The following is a 24,955-nucleotide window of genomic DNA, read 5'->3' as shown; positions in this document are numbered from 1 at the left end:
GTGCAAATGAACGTGGAATTGAATTTTCTTATGCATGAAATGTGCGCATAATTGGTCTATGGCACACTCACACTAACAAACACATACACACACACACACATGTATACAAAACCGTTCAAACAGCAGATAGACATATAACATAGTAGAAGAGAAGCTGAAATGCTATTTAGCCTTTTATCACTAGACAAATGCCCCAGTTGTGGCATTGCTCGTCATTGCGTAATATACGAAATTAAATTCAATTTCAGAATTTCTATATTAGTTTTTAGACATAATTATATTGTAAATAGGTAGAAATGGCAACCAAAATAGCAGCGAAGATACTTTATGATGTTATTTTCGAACTAATTACAATTGAGAAGATGGAAATATAAATGCTCTTCACATAAGTAATATACAATAACATAGTATATAATATATAAGAGATATAGAAGAATAATGGCGAGTCAGCAAATAGTTTAAATGGTTTAGTACATTTTTTGAAAAATCAACAAAATTTATATTTTTTCCAAAAAATTTTTGTGAACGTTGAAAGCATATAAGAGTTTAAAAAAATTTTTCGAAATTCTTCGAGCATGAAAGCTTTAAGGAGTTTTACTCTAAAATTAAATTTTATTATTTAGTATTTGCTGTAATCAAAATTATTCTATAAATTTAAGTAAACAACTCAGATCTCTCTCATTATTTGAATTGCTAACAAATATTTAGCATATTTTATAGAGTTTAGAATTAAACAATAACTGACTAGATGTTTTCCTACATCACCTCCCTCAACAAGAAAGCTTAGCAATTTCTGGTAATGAAGGATTAAGTGGATGCCATTAAATTATACAATAATTGGAATAGACATATTTATTTAATTACACTCCAAACACAATGAATCAAGTGTCAAGTGTGTTTGACAGTCATTATTTTCAACTTAAGAGGATGTTAAGTAGCCAGGGGAACATAATGTATAATGCCCATCGTACTGCTGCAGCACACACTTGACAGACTTGTGGAAATATAATGCCCATTGTAGCGGCGCAGCTTGAATAATTAAAAATACAATATTGTAGTGCAAACAGTTGGGCAAAATGTGGAGCGTTTTGTTGTTGGCTAACTGGCATCCACCCTGGCTGCACTTAGCCAAAGATATCCACTTACAGGGCTCAACAGCTCCCGTATAGCCAAGCCGAGCTACGCCAAGCCGAGCAGGCAACCAACTAACACTGACGACTGACAGTGGAAATCCTGACAAGCTGTGCAAACAATCGAAGCACAAGGCATGACAAAAATGCAGCCTGTACAGTGATTCGTCTGCAGGCGAACGTGAACGGTACGTGCAGATGCGCTTGCTTATAGGTCAGCCAGCCAGAAATGAGGCGAACATGTGGGTGGATAGAGCGGCAGATATGCCCTTAACTCTAACTAGAGATGACACCGTGATAATATAGAAGAAACCACAAGCAATTTGTGAAATATATTTTGCTAGCGAGTGCTTTGACCAGAATGTGATGAAAATTCATATCACAAGCTATTAGAATATATATATATTTGTGTATTATATATCAACTGATTTTAATAAGTTTTGGTTATATAACAAAATCAATAAGTTCTATAATATAGTAGTTTCTGTTCAGCAAATTTGACTTTTATATGAATTTTATTAATTTTGCCTTGAATAGGTTTGACTGCTTAAACTACTTAACACAAATTTTGAGGCACTGGGTAAATTACGCAATATAAAGATTATTCTTTGTTCTTTAGCATGTGCTTTATTATATTAATTTATTAATTTAAATTTTACCATGCGAAACTTTTTTAATTGCAACAACTAAGGTCGCAGTCAAATCTTGCAAGAAAATATTCTCCATAATTTTTAGGCGATAGTCTAATATATAAATATTTCAAAATATTATATTATTTTTATTATATTATATTATATTTGAATATAAAATAATTTAGTTTATTTATATTTATTTGAAATATATTTAACATATATTTTATTACATTTTTTAAACAATTTTGAGGACCGTGCTTTCCAATTAGAATCTAGTGACATATTTTGCATAGTCTTCATAAATTGCAATAGATTATGCGATGTTTTATTGTATTTCAAAATATTTTCCATCTCTAGTTGAAGGGCATTTTGTACGTAACGCGCAAAGTCGACATCGTCATTGTCAACGCTTTTTGGCTTTGCTTTGCTCTCTTTGCCGACTTACCGTTAGCATTACCATTCCCCATTCGGCCATTCCCCGCGCAGTTGCTCTTTGCCGTTGCCGTTACCGTTACTGTTACTGTTTTATTTATTGTTTGCGCTCATTTGAGTCAATTACGACAAACGGAGATTGTTAATTGTTTTGCTGCTGCTGCTGCAGCGGCCGCCGCTCAAGTCCAAGACAAACAAGTCGCATCCTGTCCAGTGGGTAATGGGAAGCAGCAGGGGAGAGACGCGCACTCCATTTTGTTTTCTAGTATTTATTCGTTTGCCTCTTTTGTCTTTGTTTCGCTGCTGCTGCTGATGCTGCGGCTGCTACTCAGCTGCTACTGCTTATTGTTTGGCTTTTGGTCTCTGTTGGCTTTTGTTTGTTTACTTTTGGCCAATAAACGGTGTCTCCCCGAACCCGTCGCCTCGTCGTCGTACTCCTTGCCCCAGTTCTGATCTACAGCGCGTTTAATGGCGCGTTGAACGTTACATTTGCTCAACGTCTACCACTACATCGACACAGTCAACGAAGCCGTCTCCGCCCCCGCCCACGCTCCGTCCCTCTCCCGAGCGTCACCTTCTCGTTTCAACCGTTTTTCTTGCTGCTCGACTTGTTGTCCGTGTCTCTTGCGTAAACTTTAATTGGCTGTCAGTTCATTGAGGTAAGTTTTAATTAATTTTTTTCGACCATGTTCAATGTGAGTGTGGGAGCTTCCATACTACATACTACAGCTAACTGTATGTGAAACTCAGCAGCAGCCCGGCCAGCTAAGTGGTGCTTTCAGCTAACCACTTAAATGCTTTGCTAATTGTTTTGCCAACATTTTCTGAATTCTACTTAAAGGTTGTCAATCTTTGGAAAAGTACATTTCTTCTGTGTACTCGACATAAATTATTAATTTGGTTTTATTCGTCATAAATTCGTTTAGATAATGGAACGAAGTCATGTTTTATTTTTTATAATAATTTTGTGAATTAATTTCATGTCATTAAGGTCGATATCAAGAACAGAGCCCAAAAATATATATGAAATATATAAAAAGTACAATACTAGTATTTTTATCAAAAGTATAACAAATTTCGTGTCATAAAAAATAACAAAAGCTTAAGAATTTTCTTTTGCCATAAACACGCTGATGAGCAGTGCAATGTCAGCTAGCGTCACCATTTTGATGATGCAATACTTTATATTTAAAAGTTTTACATCAGCTTTTGTAAATAAATAAATATATATATATATATATATATATATAAATAAATATATATACATAGCTATTGTATATATATATATACATATATACAAGTTTATTTATTAAATTAATGTCAAAAATTCTAACGTGTCAATTTAGAATTTATACTGATTGTCCGTAATTTATATCATTACTCCAACCGTGGAATTTGTCTGGATCCTACAAATATATAAAAAATAGAAGTGAATAATATTAAAGACATGGCAAATAAAAGTAATTTTTCTTTTGATTTTTCCACTCACCAATTTGCCACATTTTCTTTACCCTATCCCGATCACTGGCTAAAAGTCGTTCTTTATATTTACCTTGTGTAAAATCATCAAGGATTTTACAATTTCGAGACTTTACTAATCTGGCAGCTTTACGTGTACGTCTGATCCTCGGATAATCATCTGGCTGAATTGAATCTTCCTCATCAGAGTTCTGCTGCCTACGTTTAGGCACTTTGATATGCGAGCATTCTGCTTCACCGGAAATTTCATATTTATCATCGCGTGAGCTCGCGATCTGGTAACAGTCGCTGGTTCTAATGATATTCGACGAGACTGTATCGTCTGTGGATTCGATATCTAGACCCATGATACTTTGCAGTTTTTTGGTAAATTTCGGAATTGGTTTTTCGACTCCGTGGGCTAATGTTTTGAGCATTCGTCGTCTTTTTAGATAATGCTCCTTCAGTATCTCATTTGACTGGCGGATTTGCTCGGCTGCTAGCATGTTCTCAAACTGCCTTGCATCAAACGGAGTTGTACCATTACGAGCGTTTTTCTCATTGACCAGCCTGGTCGGCGATGACTTACATAGATCACTGGAGTAATTTAGAAGGTTCTTTTTTTTCAGTGCGTGTTTCCTTAATTGATTATACGTTGTGACGTGACGATGGGGAGCCCAGCCTAAATTAAAGTCGAGAATTGTCAATTTATATGTGGCTTAGTTCATTCGCAACGTTTACTAACCTTTAGGAAATCTTTTTGTCAATCCAAAGAAATTCAAATTGTTAATTTTATTGATATTTTTTACGGCCATACTTTTTATTTTTTACGGGATAAATTTTACGGGTTTACTAGTTACTTAGCAATTTACGTGTAAAAATTTGTTGTCTGACTGAATTAGAAATATTTATTACGATTATGAATGTATGTTAATGAACTTAGCTAACTAAGCCTACTATTTTATAATAAGTCATTTAGATGTTTCACCTATCGAATCTAAATATTATATGCACGGACTATTTCGATTTCGAGAGAACTACTAAGTGAATTTGTTGAGCAAGCACTCTAAAAATTATGTGTGATCCCCACAATGAATGTCAAATGATGACAGAAACGATGCGCTTCATTAGCGAAATATCCCGTCTAATGTCTATTAAGTGGCTCCAAGAGAAAAAGTTTATTGGGTATTTGGTAATATTTAATGTTTCATCTAAAAAGGTCGATTCACCCAAGTTGTCAGTACTTCAATAATCCTTAACCGAACATTCTCATCATAATGATGCTCATCATCATCATCGTTGTCTCGTGTTGTTGTTGTTGTTTTAGCAGCATGTCCTGGAATCGCACCCGGAACGTGCTGCAGCTCCTGGTTCCAGCTGAAGCGACTCGTTTAGAAAAATTGCTCACGCACGGGTTCATTTTGGATAGGTGAGCCGTTGGGCAGGTGGGCAGGTGGGCAGTTGGGCAGGTGGTTGGATTTTAAGTGCTGGCAGTTCTATGTTGTGGCTTTTCGTAGCTCCTGATTTTGTTTACCATTTACCGTTCAACATTTTCTACTCTGTGTATCGTTCGTCGCCTAAGCGCATTAAAAGTTTTTCTTTTTCTCTCTTTTTCTTTATATTTTTTTTCTCTTTCGACGATTTGCTTTATTTCGTGCACTTTATTGAAAGCACATCACGTAGTGCACCTGATTTGCTGACAATCCTTGAACATTCTAAATAGGCGGTCCGGCACAGGCTTAAGACTGGACTCAAAGCAACTACCCGAGCTGCATACGAAATTCGTGCCACATTTTGTGGCAACCTTTTAATTAAGATTAATTGCTTTCAGTATTTAATAATTTCACACGCTCTCAAGAATATTTAAAAAGTATTCCGCTCGAGGACCCTAAACGTAATTTATGCGACCAAATGATGAAGAATATTTGGTAAGACAGTTGATAATAATAATAATAATAATAATAATAATAATAATAATGGCAATTGTTATTTATTTAGCTATTAAAAATGGAAAGTTAGTATTCAATGATTATGTGAAAATGTGTGTTGCAGGCAAAGGAATGCATTTCTCTCGATAGCAGATTCCCTTTCATTATTATCGATAACAATCGATTATTTGATTTCGTTTTCTTAGCCATGGGAATGCTTAGGTCCTTCGAATTTTGAATACCTCCCATTCGTCCTTCCATTAACTATATATTCCTGTACTATACATTGAAAATTGTATATATGAAAGAAGTATAGCTGCTCTGCACTCGATTCAGAGTATCTACCCGACTTGAGTTGGCTTAAGATAGAATATATTTGAAGAATTGTAATTTGTCTCTTCCAACTGGATAGCTTTTTATCTTGAACTTATTGCCTAATGCTAATCAGTAATAAAAAAGGTATAAATATTAATAACGTATTTACGAGAGAATTTAATGGCCTTGAGCAATGTTTAGATTACATATTTTAGAGGGGTTCAATTTAAGGCCATATAAATTACTGTTTAGCAATATAGGTAACACGTGGCCTTTTCGAACTTTGTTTTACTGGTCTTGGTGCAGCTCATGTTGGGTCCGGCAGCTGCTGTTGAGTTGCATGTTGAGCTACTGGAGCTCACTTCAATGCCTTCATCAGCCAAGTGCTTTTGTTGACTTGTAGCCAAGCGGTCAATATAAACGTCAAACAAGTAGAGCATAATTTTGGCTAATTGGTTTTCTCATGTCTTTCAGTTCAGGTATGTTTCAGGTGAACGTCATTTTGGCTAATTGGTTAGTCACGTGTTACTCGGTTCATGTATGTTTCAGGTGTGTGCTTTTAGATGTAGGCTGCTACTACAGCCGCTTGGAAGTTAGAATCATATTGAGTTATATTTTTAAATAATTTTACTTTTATAGTTTGTATCTCCGCGCTTTAATCTGAAAATTGCATGCGTAAAAAAATTCAAGGGAAAATGCTTTTTTATTTATTAACTCAAATTCTCACAGGTATTTTTAGCTGTTGTCCACGTATTGCTTAACCATTATTGTAGCCTTAAGTCGTAGTCTGGGGCGAGTATCTAACAATACGATTGTGAAGCACGTGTTCCAGGCAGCGTGAGGCTGCGCTCCACTCTACTCCATCCATTAGCATGGGTAACAGCCGCGGGATGAGCAGCTTGTATAGCAGCACGCGGTACAGCAAGCGGTGCAGCAGGGGCTGCAACTCTGACTGCAACAATACATATAGCAGGGACTGATACAGGGGCCGCAACACGAACTGCAACACGCACTGCAACACGGACTGCCACACGGACTGCCACACGGACCGCAACCAGGACTGCAAACAGGACTGCAACACGGATCGGAAAAAGTAGAGCACATCTTGACTTGGCAGTTGAGAACGCAACTAAGAGCAAAAACAAAAGCCAATCTCAACTTGAATTTCATGTCAGAAGTACTTAAATAATACTCACATTAAAAGGAACAACTTCACAAAAATAGATTCGGCATATTTGCTATCGCATTGTGCGAGTATCAAGTAGAGCCTTTAACATCTCCTTCAGTTTCACACAAAAACGATCTCACAAATGTCTAACTACTCAAAAGACCACAACCTGCGCGAAGGAGAATTAGCACCATTTAATTGTATATAAATTATATATCAATACTCACATGCCTGCGGACAATCACAAGTATCACACAAACAAATACGTATCTGTAGATGTTTATGGAGCGGCAGTCTAAAGAATTATGATTCGAATTTGTTGTGCATGAGCGAGTAGTCGAAAACATCAAGTCACGGCCTGCTTATTTAATTTTATGTATCGGCACTGTAACTGTCAAATATTTCAAATCGAAACGAGAGCAGCTCAAGGTGAAAACCAAGAAAATATTTTGGCTGTTACGACAACGGTCTGAACTTAGTCTTGAGAACAAATTAAGGCTACATAAGGCCGTACTGAAGCCAGCATGGACCTACGCATTGCCGTTATGGGGTACAGCTAGTAATTCAAATATCGAAATTATACTGCGATGTGACTAATTATAACATCCACAAAGAGGTTCAACTGCCCCTTGTTAAAGAAGACATACAACTATATGCAAACAGATACATGAATAAACTACATAACCACGATAAGGCACTAGCACTAAGACTACTGGATGACTCAAGCAACCACAGGCGACACAAAAGGTTTCATGTCCTAGACCTGCCTCACAGAAATATATAAATATGTAAAGTAGGTAAATATATGGATTGATCTAAGTGGAGACCAAGCCACCCGTTTACGTAATATTCTTGTTAAACAAATTTATTTATTGTCTAGTATAAGACAGATTGCAAATAAAAAAAAGCATTTAAAATAAAAAAAAATATATATATATACTTAATGAACGAATATAGCAATCGATTAACCAAATATTCATGTTGAACTTGAAACAAACTTTTCACGATTCGAAAGCTAAAAGGTGGGCAGCTGAAATATGCAGCTCAGGAATTTCTATTTACTATAGATAAAAATGTCTGCAATTTTAGGGACAGTGGCTTTTCGTTCAGATAAAAGTGTCTATGACAGACATATAAATTACATGAGCTGCCTTCGCTTAGAGATTAAAGTTCATTAACAGCGGGACTAAGTGAAAAGGCAAATATTCTACAGGTCAACCTTACAGTTGAACAATTTGTATATAAGTAGCTGAGTAAAGCTGCATAGAATTAGTAATAGCCGACTGTTCGATATGGTAAGTTCTGCTTCAAAGTTCCTTTCACCTACCAGTTTTTCACAAAAAAATCTTTAGAATCTCAGGTATTTTCTGCTTATTAGCATCTATCAAACGTTCTCTCTTGTAATGGGGAAAGGAGTTCCAGTTAAATTTGTCCAATATCCAAAGCCCGCAGTACCTCATGAGTTCTGTGCTGTGTTTCCGTTCCATCCCGTCTGCATCAAATTAATGCTTTTACTGAACGCAAACAAAAGACCTCCTACATTTACATCAGCCACAGTCACTACTCCAGTACCCACCACAGTGACTACTCCAGAACCGACCACAGTGACTACTACACAACCCACCACAGTGACTACTCCAGAGCCCACCACAATTACTCTTCCACCAGGCTTGTGTGCTTTGTTCCCGATGCTTCCATTGTGCTTAACAACTCCAAGCTCAAGCACAACAACAACAGCTCCAACTACCGTAACTACTCCGCAGCCAACTACAGTTACTACGCCACAGCCAACCACTGTTACTACTCCAGAACCCACCACAATTACTCTTCCACCAGGCTTGTGTAATTTGTTCCCGATGCTTCCATTGTGCTTAACAACTCCAAGCTCAAGCACAACAACGACAGCTCCAACCACTGTTACTACTCCAAAGCCAACCACTGTGACTACTCCGCAGCCAACCACAGTGACTACTCCGCAGCCAACTACAGTTACTACGCCACAGCCAACCACTGTTACTACTCCAGAACCCACCACAATTACTCTTCCACCAGGCTTGTGTAATTTGTTCCCGATGCTTCCATTGTGCTTAACAACTCCAAGCTCAAGCACAACAACGACAGCTCCAACCACTGTTACTACGCCACAGCCAACCACAGTAACTACTCCGCAGCCAACCACTGTGACTACTCCACAGCCCACCACAGCCACGAATCCCTGGCCAACTCTTCCGGAAGGATTTTGTGATATATTCCCGACGTTTGTGTTCTGCTTAACAACTCCAAGCTCAAGCACAACAACAACAGCTCCAACTACCGTAACTACTCCGCAGCCAACCACAGTCACTACTCCGGAGCCAACCACTGTGACTACTCCGCAGCCCACCACAACCACGAATCCCTGGCCAACTCTTCCGGAAGGATTTTGTGATATATTCCCGACGTTTGTGTTCTGCTTAACAACTCCAAGCTCAAGCACAACAACAACAGCTCCAACTACCGTAACTACTCCGCAGCCAACCACTGTCACTACTCCACAGCCAACCACTGTTACTACTCCAGAGCCAACCACAGTGACTACGCCACAGCCAACCACAGTCACTACTCCAGAGCCAACCACTGTGACTACTCCAGAACCCACCACAGTTAGTCTTCCACCAGGCTTGTGTGATTTGTTCCCGATGTTTCCATTGTGCCCAACAACTCCAAGCTTAAGCACAACAACAACAGCTCCAACCACAGCTACTACTCCACAGCCAACCACTGTTACTACTCCAGAGCCAACCACTGTTACTACTCCACAGCCAACCACAGTCACTACTCCAGAGCCAACCACTGTGACTACTCCAGAACCCACCACAGTTAGTCTTCCACCAGGCTTGTGTGATTTGTTCCCGATGTTTCCATTGTGCCCAACAACTCCAAGCTTAAGCACAACAACAACAGCTCCAACCACAGCTACTACTCCACAGCCAACCACTGTTACTACTCCAGAGCCAACCACTGTTACTACTCCACAGCCAACCACTGTTACTACTCCAGAGCCAACCACTGTTACTACTCCAGAGCCAACCACTGTCACTACTCCACAGCCAACCACTGTTACTACTCCAGAGCCAACCACTGTTACTACTCCACAGCCAACCACTGTTACTACTCCAGAGCCAACCACTGTTACTACTCCACAGCCAACCACTATCACTACTCCACAGCCAACCACTGTTACTACTCCAGAGCCAACCACTGTTACTACTCCAGAGCCAACCACTGTCACTACTCCACAGCCAACCACTGTTACTACTCCAGAGCCAACCACTGTTACTACTCCAGAGCCAACCACTGTTACTACTCCAGAGCCAACCACTGTCACTACTCCACAGCCAACCACTGTTACTACTCCAGAGCCAACCACTGTTACTACTCCACAGCCAACCACAGTCACTACTCCAGAGCCAACCACTGTTACAACTCCAGAGCCAACCACTGTCACTACTCCACAGCCAACCACTGTTACTACTCCAGAGCCAACCACTGTTACTACTCCAGAGCCAACCACTGTCACTACTCCAGAGCCAACCACTGTCACTACTCCACAGCCAACCACTGTTACTACTCCAGAGCCAACCACTGTTACTACTCCAGAGCCAACCACTGTCACTACTCCACAGCCAACCACTGTTACTACTCCAGAGCCAACCACTGTTACTACTCCAGAGCCAACCACTGTCACTACTCCACAGCCAACCACTGTTACTACTCCAGAGCCAACCACTGTTACTACTCCAGAGCCAACCACTGTCACTACTCCACAGCCAACCACTGTTACTACTCCAGAGCCAACCACTGTTACTACTCCAGAACCCACCACAGTCATTAATCCCGGGCCAACTCTTCCACCAGGCTTGTGTGATTTGTTCCCGATCTTTCCCTTGTGCCCAACAACTCCACGTCCTTAATAACAGCTATAATTCCTTGAAAAACAACATTCAGAAGGACGACTTCAGTTACCAATGTCCACAGACCGTTGTGGTCCTTGGACTCCCAATCCCACAACTTGTGCTCAATTCTGTTGGCTTGCATTGGTTGTCAGTTAATCAAAATACAACATTTTTTAAATTAAAAATAAAATATATATATTGAAGCAAATAAGGATTAGTAATTTAACTAAAAAAAGATTTTAATAAAGATATGTACTCAGAAATGTATTTTCGTTGGTTTTTACTGTTGGGCGCTATTTAAAACGTATTACAGGGAAAATAATTGTTAAATCCACAAAATTGTATTATGCATCTTTATTATATGTAAAAGGCTGGCGAATTGAGTGTTGAAGCGTTATGATTACAGCCTAATGAATTAATCAAAATTATGAACTTTAATCAGTTGAATTTGTATGTCCCATGGCTGTGGGAGAGGATACTCTGACTTTATATAGGATATATATTAACAGCTTGTGAGGTCGAGATGATTTTAGTTTGATCTTTGGCATCTCAACTGGCAATACATGCAGAAAATCAGAATATATATATCAGATTATAATTGTTTAAGCTTCATTTTCGACAGACAGTTTTCGACAAGATGAATTGGTAAATATCTGGAAATATAGAAAAAGACTCATTCGTATGAAACGAATATCAAAACTGGTTTTTAGTTCGTACCTAAATACGAATGGATTTGAAAATAGTTTTTGAGTTGTATTTGATTTAGTAAATCAGTAAATTATTCGGAATGGACTTCTTTGTGATTCTATTACAAAAATTATATTCATTTAAAAATAATTAAAATTAGAAAACCAAATGATTATATTCAAGTATTTAACTTAAATTCTATTACAAATAATTGAACAAATAATAAATAAAAAAAATAACAAATAATTAAAAACATAAAACCAAATATATATACTCAAATATTTAATCAAACTTGTAAAATCAATTACCTGATTTTGACAGTATATGTATATATTCACATATCTATATATCCACAAAACAAATACTTTCACGAGTGAAACAGATTACAATAGAAACCTTCCACAAACTTTTGCTTTCCCAAACTGATAGCACACACGTAAATAAATAACATTATAACATAAATAACATTATCTTACGTTTACATGACTAGTTCAATAACATTCGATATCGCTAAGCATTCTTGAGCTGCCCATTTTCTTGTAGCTGTATGTAATGAACTAGGAACAATACAAATATTCAGTGCTATTCCAGACTTTCAGGTATTTGTTGGCCTTTGTTATATTCCAAGCCATCTCGCTGCGCGTAATAAATCTAAGGAGACAGTTCCAATCTCTACTCTTCCGATTTCAACTACGGCGACAACTCCAGTCTCCACTACTCAAGTTTCAACTATGGAGATAACTCGAGTATCTACTACTTCAGCTTCAACTAGGGAAACAACTCCAGTATCTTCCACTCCAGCTTTAACAACGGAGTCAACTCCAATCTCCTATTCTTCCAGCTTCAACTGCGGAGACAACTCCAGTCTCCTCAACTCTGACATCAACTACTAAAGCTTCTCATCATAATCATCATGTGCACGACTACTATCATAATAATTATATTTCATTAATTCTACCTAATGCTATCTCTCCTCTTTTAAGACCAATCGTTAGTCCACATTTGTTATTCCCATTACTTCCAGCTATTTCGCCGTCACCTAGCTTAGCTATACTTGCCTTCCCATCGTTACCAACTTTACCCAAAATACCGCCCTGATTCCTCCGACTCTTGCAATTCCTTCTGCTCGTCCTACTCCTGCCGGATTTTCAGTGGATGCTAACGCCACCTACATTATCGTTACTATCACTGCTTTCCACAAATTCCGTCTCTTCCTACTATTTCTCCTCCACCAAGTCCTCCTAGACTACCGGTTCCACCTCTTCCTATTATTTCTCCTCCACCAATCCCTCCTCAGTTACCGGGTTTACCTTTACCAATTCTGTCAGTTCCATTGTCTCCTTCTGGTGCGCCGAGCCCGTCTTCCGACGCAGCCAACACTCATCAATCCTTCCGTTCTACCTACTCCACCCAGACTACCAGGTCTTCCCACTCCTCCTCTCCCACTACCAGGACTTCCTCTTCCACCGACAGCTGTTCCAAATCCCTTTAGATTTTTTTTTGGAAGGCACAATAAAGATAAAGCTCTAGTGACTCTCATACTTTTAAAAATTAATATTTTGGCATTTACTTATTTAAAATTTAGTTATATATTTACAATCTGAAGTAGTTGATTTCGTAGTTATGCAAGATTCCTCGATTTCGTTCTGAAGATAAGGTTAACAAGAGGGACCGCAGCTACCATAGCAAGATCCACATGGTGCATAACAAGGGGCATGGCCACATGGACCGCAGGGACCACAAGGCCCACAACAGGAGCCAAAACTTGGCCCACAACAAGGCTCACAGCATGGTCGTCGGATTGGAATAAGAGTATAACCACCGCCACAGCACATCTTGTATATATAGCTCGAGTTCTTCACGGAAATAGGTTCTTACAAGGAATGTGGATAAAAAGCCGCCAAAAACCCGTTGCCGTTGGTTGATTGGAGTTATCAATAAACCCTGTTTGAAAATAAGATATGCTTATCTTTTAACTTACTTTTTATTTACTTAAATTTTTACTTACATGACCATAAAACAGTAACAAGGAATTCACAAATAACGTGCTGATGTTTTAGATATAAAGGTCCAACTACGAATGTAGAAAAAAGTATAAGGTTTCCTGGATCTCGGAAAATTCATGTATTTGGGCCTACTAAGGTTTCCTATTTTAAATAAATAAATTCAAAGCTTATTGGGATAAAATGGATAAGTTTAGCAGTGATTAAAGACTATATAAGGCTCATAATTTGTAACCAATGAGTTTATACTTTTAAAATTCCATTGTTTTAAATAAACTTCATTTACTTTATGCAATTTTCCTGCAAACCGCATTCCGCTTACGCCTTAATTGTTCATGAATTCTGACTTCTACCGATGCTAATCGCTGGTCTTCGAATTAAGTTTTATAAACTCTCCTCACTCTCTCCACGAGCTCCAACAGAAAATTCAGAAAACTTCCAATGATCGGACAAGAATTAAAAAATAAGAACACACAAATACAATTTAATTATAACAGTAACATTTATTTACTATTCCTGATCCCAATTAAAAACCATTATACCATCATCACCATTAAATAACAACTTGATGCCAACTTATTATTGAAAACCATGCAAATCTGGGAGGGGAAGGAAACTATTTATATATACATAATTGAATTCCAAATAAGATGCGACTTACCCAACTTATAATACCAGTACCAGCGATAACTTCCAGTAGATATCATTTATGTGGGTGCATTGTGCTCTGTATCCCTAGTGTGAAGACTAAGCTATCCTAATTCCAACATATGGCTAATATCGCTTAACGATTATAATTAACAAAAAAGTCTATTCAAGAAAAATTAATTTATGAGTAAAAAAATAAAAATCCGAAATCGGAAACTTACGAAATTATATCGATATTAAGATTACCGAAAATGTAAAAATTTTGTATTAGTGCCACACAGTAAGAGAAATATGAATTGTTTTTAAAAATACGAGAAGGAGTGCAAGAAAAAACAACTTGTGTCACGGATAATGTATGGTGTAGTGGGCTAGAGTTTTGTTAAATTGGGCAAATTTTGTAGAGAATTTGAAGAACCCACTTTTAGCCATTTTTTGGAATTAAGATTTACAGATAAATTTTGAAAAACATTATAATTTTTACTTTATTGTTTGTTCCAAAACGCTGTGAACCTAACAAACTCTAGTTGACGAATGACTAAATAATTCAATCAGCTCTAGGTCCAGCTAAGCCGGATACACAAAAATCGTAGCCAGTTGCGATTTATTGAAATGGAAGTAAAAAATTTTAGGTCGGAGCAATCAAATGCATAGTATAAAAATGCTAAACATTTCTTTTCTGATTTGCCACGACCCAATGGACGGGCTTTATACGTATGAAAAGATCAAGATATAGGCTCTATTCGCATTCGTCACTAACCAAAAATCAGTTCATTTCTACGACGAGGATATAGAGATCATATAGGTATATATATATATTTATATATATGCGCATAAGCAACCCAAGCAATACGATCAGATATAGTACAGAGTGAAGAATGATAAGAACCTTTGTTTTGTTTTAGGACTTTTGTATATTTAATTTGCTGTTACAATTTTATTGAACGCAGTTTTCAATGGACATAATTTTGAGAGCTACATCATGAAAGCTGTAAGCTATTTTTCCTAGAATTCTTCTGCAACCGAGGTCCCATCGCCGCCTCATCCGAACTAGAATGTCAGTTCTCAGTTTGTGCTTCTACAGATGACAATTGGTAAAGTTAGCTCAGAAACAAAATTGGCAAAAACGTACCATAAACAACGTCCGTGCCAGAAGCCAGGACCACTTGGACCGCTACAGCTATTGAATGGTCCTTGGAATGAACAAAAGCTGGGATCATAGAAGCCACTTGGTGCAGCACCACCGCAGATGCCAATACAGCCAGCAGGATAGCACGTATATCCAAACATGATGATTTGGTGTGAGCTGTAAAAAAGCAATAGGAAAAATTGTAATATATAATATATATTGTGCAAATCTGATCAACTTACACTGCTCGTGTTACACGAAAAAATGAAAAATAATTTTTTTCAAAACTGAGTACCGAATTGGTTCAGTGCTGATGTTACTATAAATAATATTAATACATAATGTCAGGCTATAGTTGAAATGGGATTTGTAAATCAAAGACTACTGAGTGAAATGTGTATATGTATATATATATATATATAGGAGAGTATGCATTTCATATTCCATTTTACAATTTTTTATTTAATCACTCAGAATGTGGCGCGACCTTGTATGGTGTCTCCTCTTTGTAAGCATAGACTCCTCTGGTTCGGTTTACTACGACAATTGCGCCAGGCTCGATTGAAACGACTTTCACTGTCAAATTACTAGACATTTTTTAGTATCTTATTATTGTTTATACTCCCATTGAAATTGTTAAGCCAATAGTCGAATGTAGAATAATAACAATTTGCAATTAGTAGCTCATATCTTATGCATTTACTCTTTAATGTAAACAAAATACCAAAAAACTGTTAATAGCATGATCTACAGAAGGCACGACTACAATTAGCTTCCAGACCATGACGTTTTGCAATAGGACCAGGAGCTTTAGGCATGCAGCAGGGTCCACACGATCCGCAAGGACCACAAGATCCACAAGGACCACAGGGTCCACATGGTGCTCCACAAGGACCACAGGAGCCACAGCACGGGGAGCAGGGGGATCCGCAACATGAATAGCATGGATTACACATCCTGATATTGTGTCAAGTCCAACGGTTATACGATCAAGCTATATTTAAGGACTACGTGGAATAGAAACAACTATTGATTTTAGAAATGCTGTGAATTTTTTTTACTTATACTGAAAAATCTTCCCACAGTAATTTCTGGATGGATAGATAGAAAAAAACAGGATTAAGTCAATTATACATTTATTTATATATATTATGCTCACTTACATGTCCAAAAACAGTCACAGAAATTGGTATTGCAAAGTGAGCCCTTTTTTGTAGAAAATTCGAAAAGATTATGTGGAACATTTTCACCTGCTTTTGGCAGCAGTTCAAATTTTCGTTTTCAAGGCCTGCTTTGGAAATGATATTTTTAATTTTAATTTTATTCTGCTATTATCATGAAATATGTGAAATTAACTTATTTAATTATTAATTAAATCTTGCAGAAACCATATAAATGGTTTTATAAATTAATGTAAAGTAACTTTATTGGTATACATAAATATTATAAATAATAAAAAATAAAAAGCCAATGATTGGCTAAGATTTGATCTAAAAGCCATTATCAGAAAAATGAATCATCAGAAAAATTAATATTGGTATACATAAATATGATAAATAATAAAAAATAAAAAGCCAATGATTGGCTAAGATTTGATCTAAAAGCCATTATCAGAAAAATTAATCATGCGACGACTCAAACGAATTATAATATACATTTTATTTCACTAATCAAATAACGAATGGATTGGGGTATAAATACTTGTGAATAAATACACGAGAAACAAAATGTAACTCGAGGACTTGAAGGAATTGAAGGAATATCAATAGATTTATTTTTATTTAATTTCTTTCTGCCTTTCGCTTTGCAGTACTCCATATTGCCTAAATTATTATTATTTATTTTATTCATTTTATTTAATTTATTTTATTGATTTTATTTATTTTACTTATTTTTTATTTATTTATTTATTATTTATTAAAAAATATAGAAATAGAAATTCGATGATCGCTTACCGAGCTATTTTCAGTATGCTACACCAAAAATGTCTTAGCAGCTTCCGAAACTAATTGCAATTGAAACATGCTATATAGAAAATCGATTTCAATTTGCTATTTATTCGTTATACAGTTACAATGCAAGAGGTCAATCTATAAAATAGTATTTTTTAGTGGTGCATAATTACTAAATTTTGTTCTGAAGATAAAAATCAGTTAATAGCAATATCTACAGAATCCAGGAGTACAACGCGGTTCAAGGCCATGCCGCTTATAGCAAACAGGGCCACAGGAACCACATGAACCACGGTATCCGCAGGGTCCACAGGATCCGCATGGGCCACAGCAGGGACCGCAGGAACCGCAACAGGGATAGCACATTTTGGCAGATCGAGTAGCTCTGTTACTATAGGAAGCACGCTGTACCGCGGCTATTTTTAATAATTTGTTCTTGCTCACACAAATATTCAATGTTTGATATGCAAAAAACTTTTAGATTTTTCAAATACTGTGATTATTTTCAGCTCTTTAGTCTCTATAAGGGCGATGTATGTTCAACCAGTATGTATCATCACATAGAGTGACAACTAAGAAATAAAGGAATGATTTTTAATTTTTAAAAATTTTAGTTTTTATATTCTACTTACATGTCCGAAAATAGTCACAAATATTCGGTAACTGTATACTAAGTTATTTTCTGAAAAAGATTCTCTGAAGTACTGAAGCCAGTTGACTTGACTTCGGCTAGTCTCTAAAATTTTCGTTTCAAAGCCTCCTTTGATTCATTATTTTGATATTTTGTGCTCTGCTAGTTGAAAAAACTAGATATAAAAATATATATAGATTATATTTGGCATTAATAGAATAAAAGTAAGAGTGAAGAACGACCAACGCTTACCGCGCTTAGGCATTTTGTTTTTTCATTTTAAATTAATATATTTTCAAATTATAAGTTACCCAAAACAAAACTAATTTCAATTTAGATGAGGTTATATTGATTCGGCTAGTTATAGATAAAGAAATACATGGGATTTTTTTCTCCCTCTTTAAAATATACTAAACCACCTTGAGCCTGAGCTCAATAATTTCCTATTTAAAAAAATAATGAGATTAACGATTAATATATCTTACAATCCAGAAATACATTTTACTAAACTGCGAGCATATCTAGTAAATAATACTCGCTAATTCAGATCCTATGACACCTGCACAGGGTCCACAATTATTCCACATCGATATTGATATCTAGTCAAAAAGCAAAAAATCAGAAATCTAAATTTACATATAAAAAAGTCGCACAATAATCTTTAAATTATGTTTTTATTTCCTTTATCTAGTTTATTGAAAAATAGCGCCATTTCTATTTATAAATAATTTTGAAAGACCAAGGGCTAGCATTCTTCCCAGTTTTCTCCAGTAGCCCAAATTCTCTATAACCGCCTCAACCATGCCAATCAGTGTCAACTGCTTCTTCGATATTTATGCTTTGATACACGTATTTCTTTCTTTGCTTACGAGGAAGAACATACGAATCGCAAAAGAACAAACTCGCAAATATAGATTACCAACAGGTACCACCCCACAAGCCACAATAGCCCAATCCCCGACATGGGCCAGCCATCGTACCAAAGCTGGGATCATAGAAGCCGCTCGGCGCACAGCTGCCGCAAGAGCCGATACACGCCGCAGGATAACAGGGCCAGCTGCACATGGTGATTTGGTGAGAGCTAAAAAAAATATATATTAAAATAATAATTTATTATTTATTTATATAGAATGAAACTTTACATTTTTAGGCTACACAAAGAGAGGAAAAATTTCCAAGTTTTCAAAAGTTATTTATTTCGTGAGCTGTTTTACGAAAGGTTGTAAGTAACTAAATGAAGTAAATAAAAGAAAACAAGTCATACAGACTTCCCTAGTTGTCAGACTGAATAAGACTTCAGCAACTGCTTTGTTCACAAAAATAATTTAATTCCAGATCTTCAAATTTCTCACACAATTTTAATTAAGTTCTTCACGTGGCTTTGTTACACCTCATTTTATGGCACTCTAAGGCTGTCAAAATATATACATATAGGACAATGAAAAATCTCTGCCTGAAGTGCCAATAATTAAGTTAAGAACCACATGAATTAAAAAGTGCTGAGGCTGAAGGGAAAATGTTGAGTGCATGAAAGACAAAGCGGAAATTAATATCACGCACGCTGTGCTACAGAGTTGAATAAATTAAATGATATTAGTCGCTACTTTGTATATATATATATACATATACTATATGTATACTATATATTCTTGTGGTCTATGTGGCTGCTGTTGCCGCGTGTGACAGGCAAAGTCGAGCGACTTGTCAATGCTGTCAGACCATCAACTCAATAGCTGTCTCTTTCACTCTCTCCCTCTTTCTCTCTCCAAAATTAAGTGCGAAAATGTGCAAATTAGATTTTGTGGTTGACGCAAAGACTCCAACACACACACGGACAGCCAAAAGTGAACAGCAAATGGGACAACAACAACTCACCTTTAATTACAGCCAGTCAATGCGACGTATACGCAACGCGGCATCTCTAGTAAGCAACAAGAACTTTTTGACACCACGCATATGAATTAATTAGCAATTGCCAACACAGCCTGACATGCTCTGCTATTTACCGAACAGCTCTCTTCACTGACAACTAATATATGGATTATGTCTGAGCATGAAATTCAAGCCGAAAGGAGCAAAAGTTGGCTGTGAGATTGTGGAAAATTAAATACACTTACAAAGGTATTTATAAATATGTAAACATGTATTAAAGTGTATAAAAATATATAAAAATATATAGAAGGATGTATAATATTTGTGAATATGTTTTTTTAATAAATTTATTATAAATAATAAATAAATTATATAAACTATAAATTATATAAATAACATTTAATTCCAATTCATATTTTAACGAAATTATAGAGAGAGTTAATTTAATAAATCCAAGTCAAAATAACTTTAGTAACTTTTATTACAGAATTCAGAAAGCTGAATTATAATGCATATATGTATAAATATATATATATCTTTAAAATATATATTCTCATTTGACATCTCTTCATTTTTTTCTGGTACTATAACCACTGAGTTTCATAGTCCTTAGATAAAGTTGACAATATCCAACTCTATAAGTGTATAAAACATATTTAACATTTGATATTATAAATGTAGTAAGCCATGCGATTGAAGAGCCCTCAGGGTGAATACTCCTGATAAGTTGGAGAGCATGTTACGCCTTGATTGATGCCAAGTAAATACCAGTAATACCAGTTGAACCGGGGCTTGACAAAAACTTAAATGGCATTAACCGTAGTTAAATCTAGTAAAGGAATTCTCATGCCTGCTTCGCCATGTCCTTGATAGCACTTGCATACAATTATAAAGCCATTAATGTCAAACGGAATGACACAGGACACATTCAATGTCCACCCATACAGCTACACATACAAACACATACAGTGAGTTGTGAAGCATTGTAATTGATTACACTTGGGACCAGCTTCATTTCGACAGGGCCCCAAAGACAAGGCCCCAAAACCCTGCATTTAAAAACTATGCTTCGGTTTGTTGTAGGGGTAAATTATGGTCTGCTTGTGTGTGTGTGTGTATGTGTGTGAGTGTGCTGCAACTGTCAATTTAAAATGTCACAACCAATAATAAACAACAAGACACACACAACACAGTGAGTGAGTGAGGCAGACAGACATATTTATTGGATGCATACAATACAGAAATCAATGTTAATTGTTGACTGAAATCAATTGTTTAAATTGCCGAGCAATTTTTTAAGTGTTTCATTGAATTTTCGTTTTTTATACCCTCAGCTCATTGAAAATGGAAATTCAGGGTATAATGGCTTAGTGAAAATGTGTGCAGGAGGCGGGCTAGACCCCACAGTATATATATTCAACGAGATGAGTTGATCTAGCCCTGTTCATCTGCCTGCATGATTTAAGTTGCAACTCTGCGGGGTATTCCCTAGTCGGTCATGCTCAATCAGCGCACACTCTTACTTGTTTTATATACATTTTTGTTGAAGCACTCTCTGCTTTGGCTGCTGCCAACACATTTAATTGTTTTTATTAAGGATCTGTTCATGAAAGAAATCATTTATTCAATATTTACACATTGCACTCTGTGACGATTTAATAATACTTTATAAATTGTAAATGCATCAAGTTTTTTTCCCAAGGCATTTTTACAAGCAAAGATTTTGCTTGATGTGAAGAGCGATACTACAATTGTGTTGCATAATTCTCTTACCTTAATATGGGCTGACCAAACCAAGTTTCTGTGGCTATATTTAAGCAGCTGCTTAAGATAATAATATGCATCTGATCAAATATGCAATATAATTTGCCATCAAAAATGATTTGTTTTATCTGTCACATAAATTTGAGAGAATTTTTATATAAGTCGTTAAATGTCGATAGTCCTCTAGGCTTGAGTACACTCTTTTGGATTGAGATTGAACCTAACTAAAGAAAATACAATACTAAACTACTGAGCCGAATAAATCCAGTATTAACTTAGTCACCCTATAGTATATTGAACTAAAATATTGGGTCCTTTTTTTTCAAAAAACTCTATATTTATTTTATTATTTATGTTGTAAGAATCTGAGCTTTTATAATAAGAATGATTTAACTTAGCTTGAAAAAAAAAACAGTAGCAATAAATAATAAAAAAATAAAAATAAAAAAAATTTATATAAAAATATATATACTTTTAACTTAATTATTTAATATAAATATGTGTATTTAATATATATTATATATAAATTATATATAAATATATATATATATATATATAAAATATAAATTATTTAAGATTAATTAAATAGAAAATAAAAACTTTGAATTGTATGTAAATTTAAGTATTTTTTTGTGAATTCGAAAAGTAGAGTATCAGGCAGTATAAGTCTAGGACTGTAAAAAAATATTCCGTTAGCTTATTAAAATCTGATCAGAAAGGTATATGTGGGCAGCTTGTCCACATAAGCCGAGAGCAATTGTTATTAGTTTTTCGTTCCATTCGACTTCAATCATAGATATTTGACTTTGCAGAGTATCTATCTGTTGTGTCGACTTACTGGCCACAATTTTGTTTTCGGTCGAGGCGTAAGTCAAGTTAATGCCAAACAATTTGTCAACAATTCGTATTATCAGATTTTTGATTGAAATTTTTGTTTGCATTTTGTTGACGTTTTGCGTACTACTTGTAGTTGAGTTGAGTTGAGTGAAGATTGATTTGCTGGGGCAGCAGCAGACACAGTGAAAACAATAGCACTTGCAGCACAGTGTGCAGTTGAAGATGAAAATGATTGATTCGCCATAATGCGGCAGTCAGAGGAGAAGGGAGCGAAGCGATTGGACTGAGCATTCACTCAAGAGTTTCTATTTGAGTTGAGTTCTTGTTTTAAACTGAAATATTTTTGTATGTGTGTGTGTGTGTGCTTTTTTATGCTCGCCGGACTAATCATCAATCAATCAATCATATGCCCGGCCATTGCTGCTGCCATGCATAAAACAAGAGAGGCAAGCGCTTCAAGCTACAAGCCCAGCAAAGTATGCAACACTTTTTCGTTTCAGCTGCACAATTACCATCTGTGTGTGTGTGTGTGTGTTTGTGTTTACTTTGTGTTTGCTTTACAACTTAACGGAGCAGACGCAGCCGCAGTTGCTGGCTTTATCGCAGTTTGTGAATTTAATTTCAGCTGTCAATCAGCGTTCATTACGAGCTTTAAAACCGCATTTGAAGACTTACCAAAAGAAAATTGCGCATACGCCGCGGCACAATGCCAGGTAAACACAAGGCCATTCACACACACACACACACGCAGAGACACTCACTTAAAAGAGGAGACGCCAAATTGATTGTAATTGACACTTATTGGACAGCAGACGCTGACAGAGCTTCGCCGTGCGGATTGTGAACCTTTGCGCTTTTGTTTCGTTTTATTTATTTTTGCCTTTTTTCTTTTAAAAAGCCGAAAGATTGTCTCTGCACAGAAATCAATAAGCAGTAATATCGTTGGATAAGAATGCTTCTCTGAGCCAAAGTATTTCAGCTATTCAATATTGTTGTAACTTTGTATTTTTATATTAACGAAAAACGAGCTTGGTTTTAAGCTGAAGAACAATAATTGAAATAATAAATAATAAATAAATAAATAAATAATAGAGATTTGTAGAGAATAATTGAAATAATAAATAATAAATAAATAAATAAATAATAGAGATTTGTAGAGAATATGAATATTAACTTATGATAAATATGTTAGGCTTTAGGCTTTAAGACTGTAGAATATACAGTTTTTCCTGATTTTCCTACCCCCAATGGGTGTACGTCTATACTACAATTTATTTCGACTTTCGCACCTCCTTCCTGTCTATGAATAAGTTAAACAGAATGATAGAAGCCTTCAATGTATCGACTAGACTAGTGCGAACTTTTACTTGTTGCACACACTTTAGTCAAAGTTTCATTTGATAAATCTGTGTACATGGCAAAAGAAATACAAAAGCTAGGAGAATAGTAAAAAACAACAATAATTTCAATTGAAGAATCTTATTTATTATGCTTAGCAACAAAACAGAGAAATAGAAAGGAAAAAAAAGACTTTTCAACGGAACAAAGCATAGTTGAAATAAATTGAAATATTTTTCATTTAAAGCTATCTACATGGAAAACAGTCTCTCTACAGCTTTTCAGACAAGAATTCTAGACAGAAACGAAGTAAAAAAAAGTAGAAAAGAAATAAAACAAAGTAATCGACGAACCGATTTAGCAATTTGAAATTTTGTTTGTGGCCAAAAAACGTGTCTAGCATACTTGATGTCTCTATCGGTTTTTGTTAATGAAGTCCAATTCAAGAGAGAGCGAGTGAGAGAAAGATAGAGAAAAAGAGAGAGAGAGAGAGCTTCTCTTGAAAATGAAATGCTAGCTGAATTGATTTCGCAGCTGCTCTGTTTTATGTGGTCAACAAATTGTTTTAAATTTCTAACAGCAAGTTGAGCAGCCTCCCACTCACACACACACACACGCGCACACATGGTACACATACAAAAAAAGTAGAAGAAAGTTTGTTGAATTAAGGGCCGACTTACTAGTGGAATCCATAGTACTCACTTACGCCTTCTTCGCTGGCCAACGAAGCATTCGATTTTAGCTGAGCTCTGAAGCGATGCAAAGTGCAGTTTTACCCGCTCCACATTGAGGCCCGTCCGAGCTGTATTTAAAGTTGTGGCAAAGTTTTTCATTTAAATTGAGCCGAAGTCAAGCCAAACGAAGCTGGTGTTTTTTCAGTTTGATTGACGCACTGAATGATTGCCAAGCCGTTTGGCTTTTCCCTCTCATTCGCATTAAAAACTTTAACGCGCCCGTAAATTTATATGCCTGCCACTTACTTTGTCACCTGAGAAAAATAAATCGGCTTAAATTCTTTTGTTTTGCTTTCAATAACTTTAATCAATGGGGTCATGTCTTGCAGTTCAAGCAGCGCTTAAGCAATTTGCAAATTGAATTA

The 24,955-nt window shown here is 36.2% G+C and overlaps 3 protein-coding genes and 5 long non-coding RNA genes across 8 annotated transcripts; 1 reads left to right on the top strand and 7 right to left on the bottom strand.

Annotated features, from left to right (window-relative positions):
- Positions 1 to 3,506: 3,506 nt before the first annotated feature.
- LOC111592501 lies at positions 3,507 to 4,580 on the bottom strand. Its single transcript, XM_023304726.2, has 3 exons — positions 4,398 to 4,580; positions 3,684 to 4,334; positions 3,507 to 3,600 (listed from the first exon to the last, which is right to left on the bottom strand). Exons 1-3 carry the CDS (start codon positions 4,465 to 4,467, stop codon positions 3,572 to 3,574), a joined length of 750 nt encoding a protein of 249 aa, XP_023160494.2. The 5' UTR covers positions 4,468 to 4,580; the 3' UTR covers positions 3,507 to 3,571.
- A 1,960-nt stretch (positions 4,581 to 6,540) lies between these two features.
- On the bottom strand, positions 6,541 to 7,382 carry LOC111592502. Its single transcript, XR_002750963.2, has 4 exons — positions 7,291 to 7,382; positions 7,092 to 7,232; positions 6,623 to 7,024; positions 6,541 to 6,555 (listed from the first exon to the last, which is right to left on the bottom strand). It is a non-coding gene; the product is annotated as an uncharacterized LOC111592502 (long non-coding RNA).
- Positions 7,383 to 8,919: 1,537 nt separating this feature from the next.
- LOC115483012 (mucin-5AC-like) lies at positions 8,920 to 11,016 on the top strand. The gene has a single exon (XM_030223708.1). The coding sequence runs from the start codon at positions 8,920 to 8,922 to the stop codon at positions 11,014 to 11,016; it is 2,097 nt and encodes a 698-aa protein (XP_030079568.1).
- Positions 11,017 to 13,229: 2,213 nt separating this feature from the next.
- LOC111592499 lies at positions 13,230 to 14,886 on the bottom strand. Its single transcript, XR_002750961.2, has 3 exons — positions 14,558 to 14,886; positions 13,694 to 13,832; positions 13,230 to 13,629 (listed from the first exon to the last, which is right to left on the bottom strand). It is a non-coding gene; the product is annotated as an uncharacterized LOC111592499 (long non-coding RNA).
- A 346-nt stretch (positions 14,887 to 15,232) lies between these two features.
- Positions 15,233 to 15,799, bottom strand: LOC111592507. The gene is made up of 3 exons (XM_023304732.2): positions 15,705 to 15,799; positions 15,466 to 15,639; positions 15,233 to 15,411 (listed from the first exon to the last, which is right to left on the bottom strand). Coding segments are annotated over exons 2-3 (159 nt in total). The 5' UTR covers positions 15,624 to 15,639; positions 15,705 to 15,799; the 3' UTR covers positions 15,233 to 15,410.
- A 724-nt stretch (positions 15,800 to 16,523) lies between these two features.
- On the bottom strand, positions 16,524 to 16,748 carry LOC111592508. The gene is made up of 2 exons (XR_002750967.2): positions 16,626 to 16,748; positions 16,524 to 16,553 (listed from the first exon to the last, which is right to left on the bottom strand). It is a non-coding gene; the product is annotated as an uncharacterized LOC111592508 (long non-coding RNA).
- A 1,187-nt stretch (positions 16,749 to 17,935) lies between these two features.
- LOC111592506 lies at positions 17,936 to 18,146 on the bottom strand. The gene is made up of 2 exons (XR_002750966.2): positions 18,047 to 18,146; positions 17,936 to 17,986 (listed from the first exon to the last, which is right to left on the bottom strand). It is a non-coding gene; the product is annotated as an uncharacterized LOC111592506 (long non-coding RNA).
- A 604-nt stretch (positions 18,147 to 18,750) lies between these two features.
- LOC111592503 lies at positions 18,751 to 19,288 on the bottom strand. Its single transcript, XR_002750964.2, has 2 exons — positions 19,188 to 19,288; positions 18,751 to 19,126 (listed from the first exon to the last, which is right to left on the bottom strand). It is a non-coding gene; the product is annotated as an uncharacterized LOC111592503 (long non-coding RNA).
- Positions 19,289 to 24,955: the final 5,667 nt, after the last annotated feature.

The sequence above is a fragment of the Drosophila hydei genome, unplaced genomic scaffold, assembly GCF_003285905.1.
Source record: "Drosophila hydei strain 15085-1641.00,03,60 unplaced genomic scaffold, DhydRS2 tig00000253-arrow-arrow-pilon, whole genome shotgun sequence".
Classification (NCBI taxonomy): domain Eukaryota; kingdom Metazoa; phylum Arthropoda; class Insecta; order Diptera; family Drosophilidae; genus Drosophila; species Drosophila hydei.
Note: the sequence above shows the minus strand (reverse complement) of the source record. Positions and strands in the feature narration are given on the sequence as shown.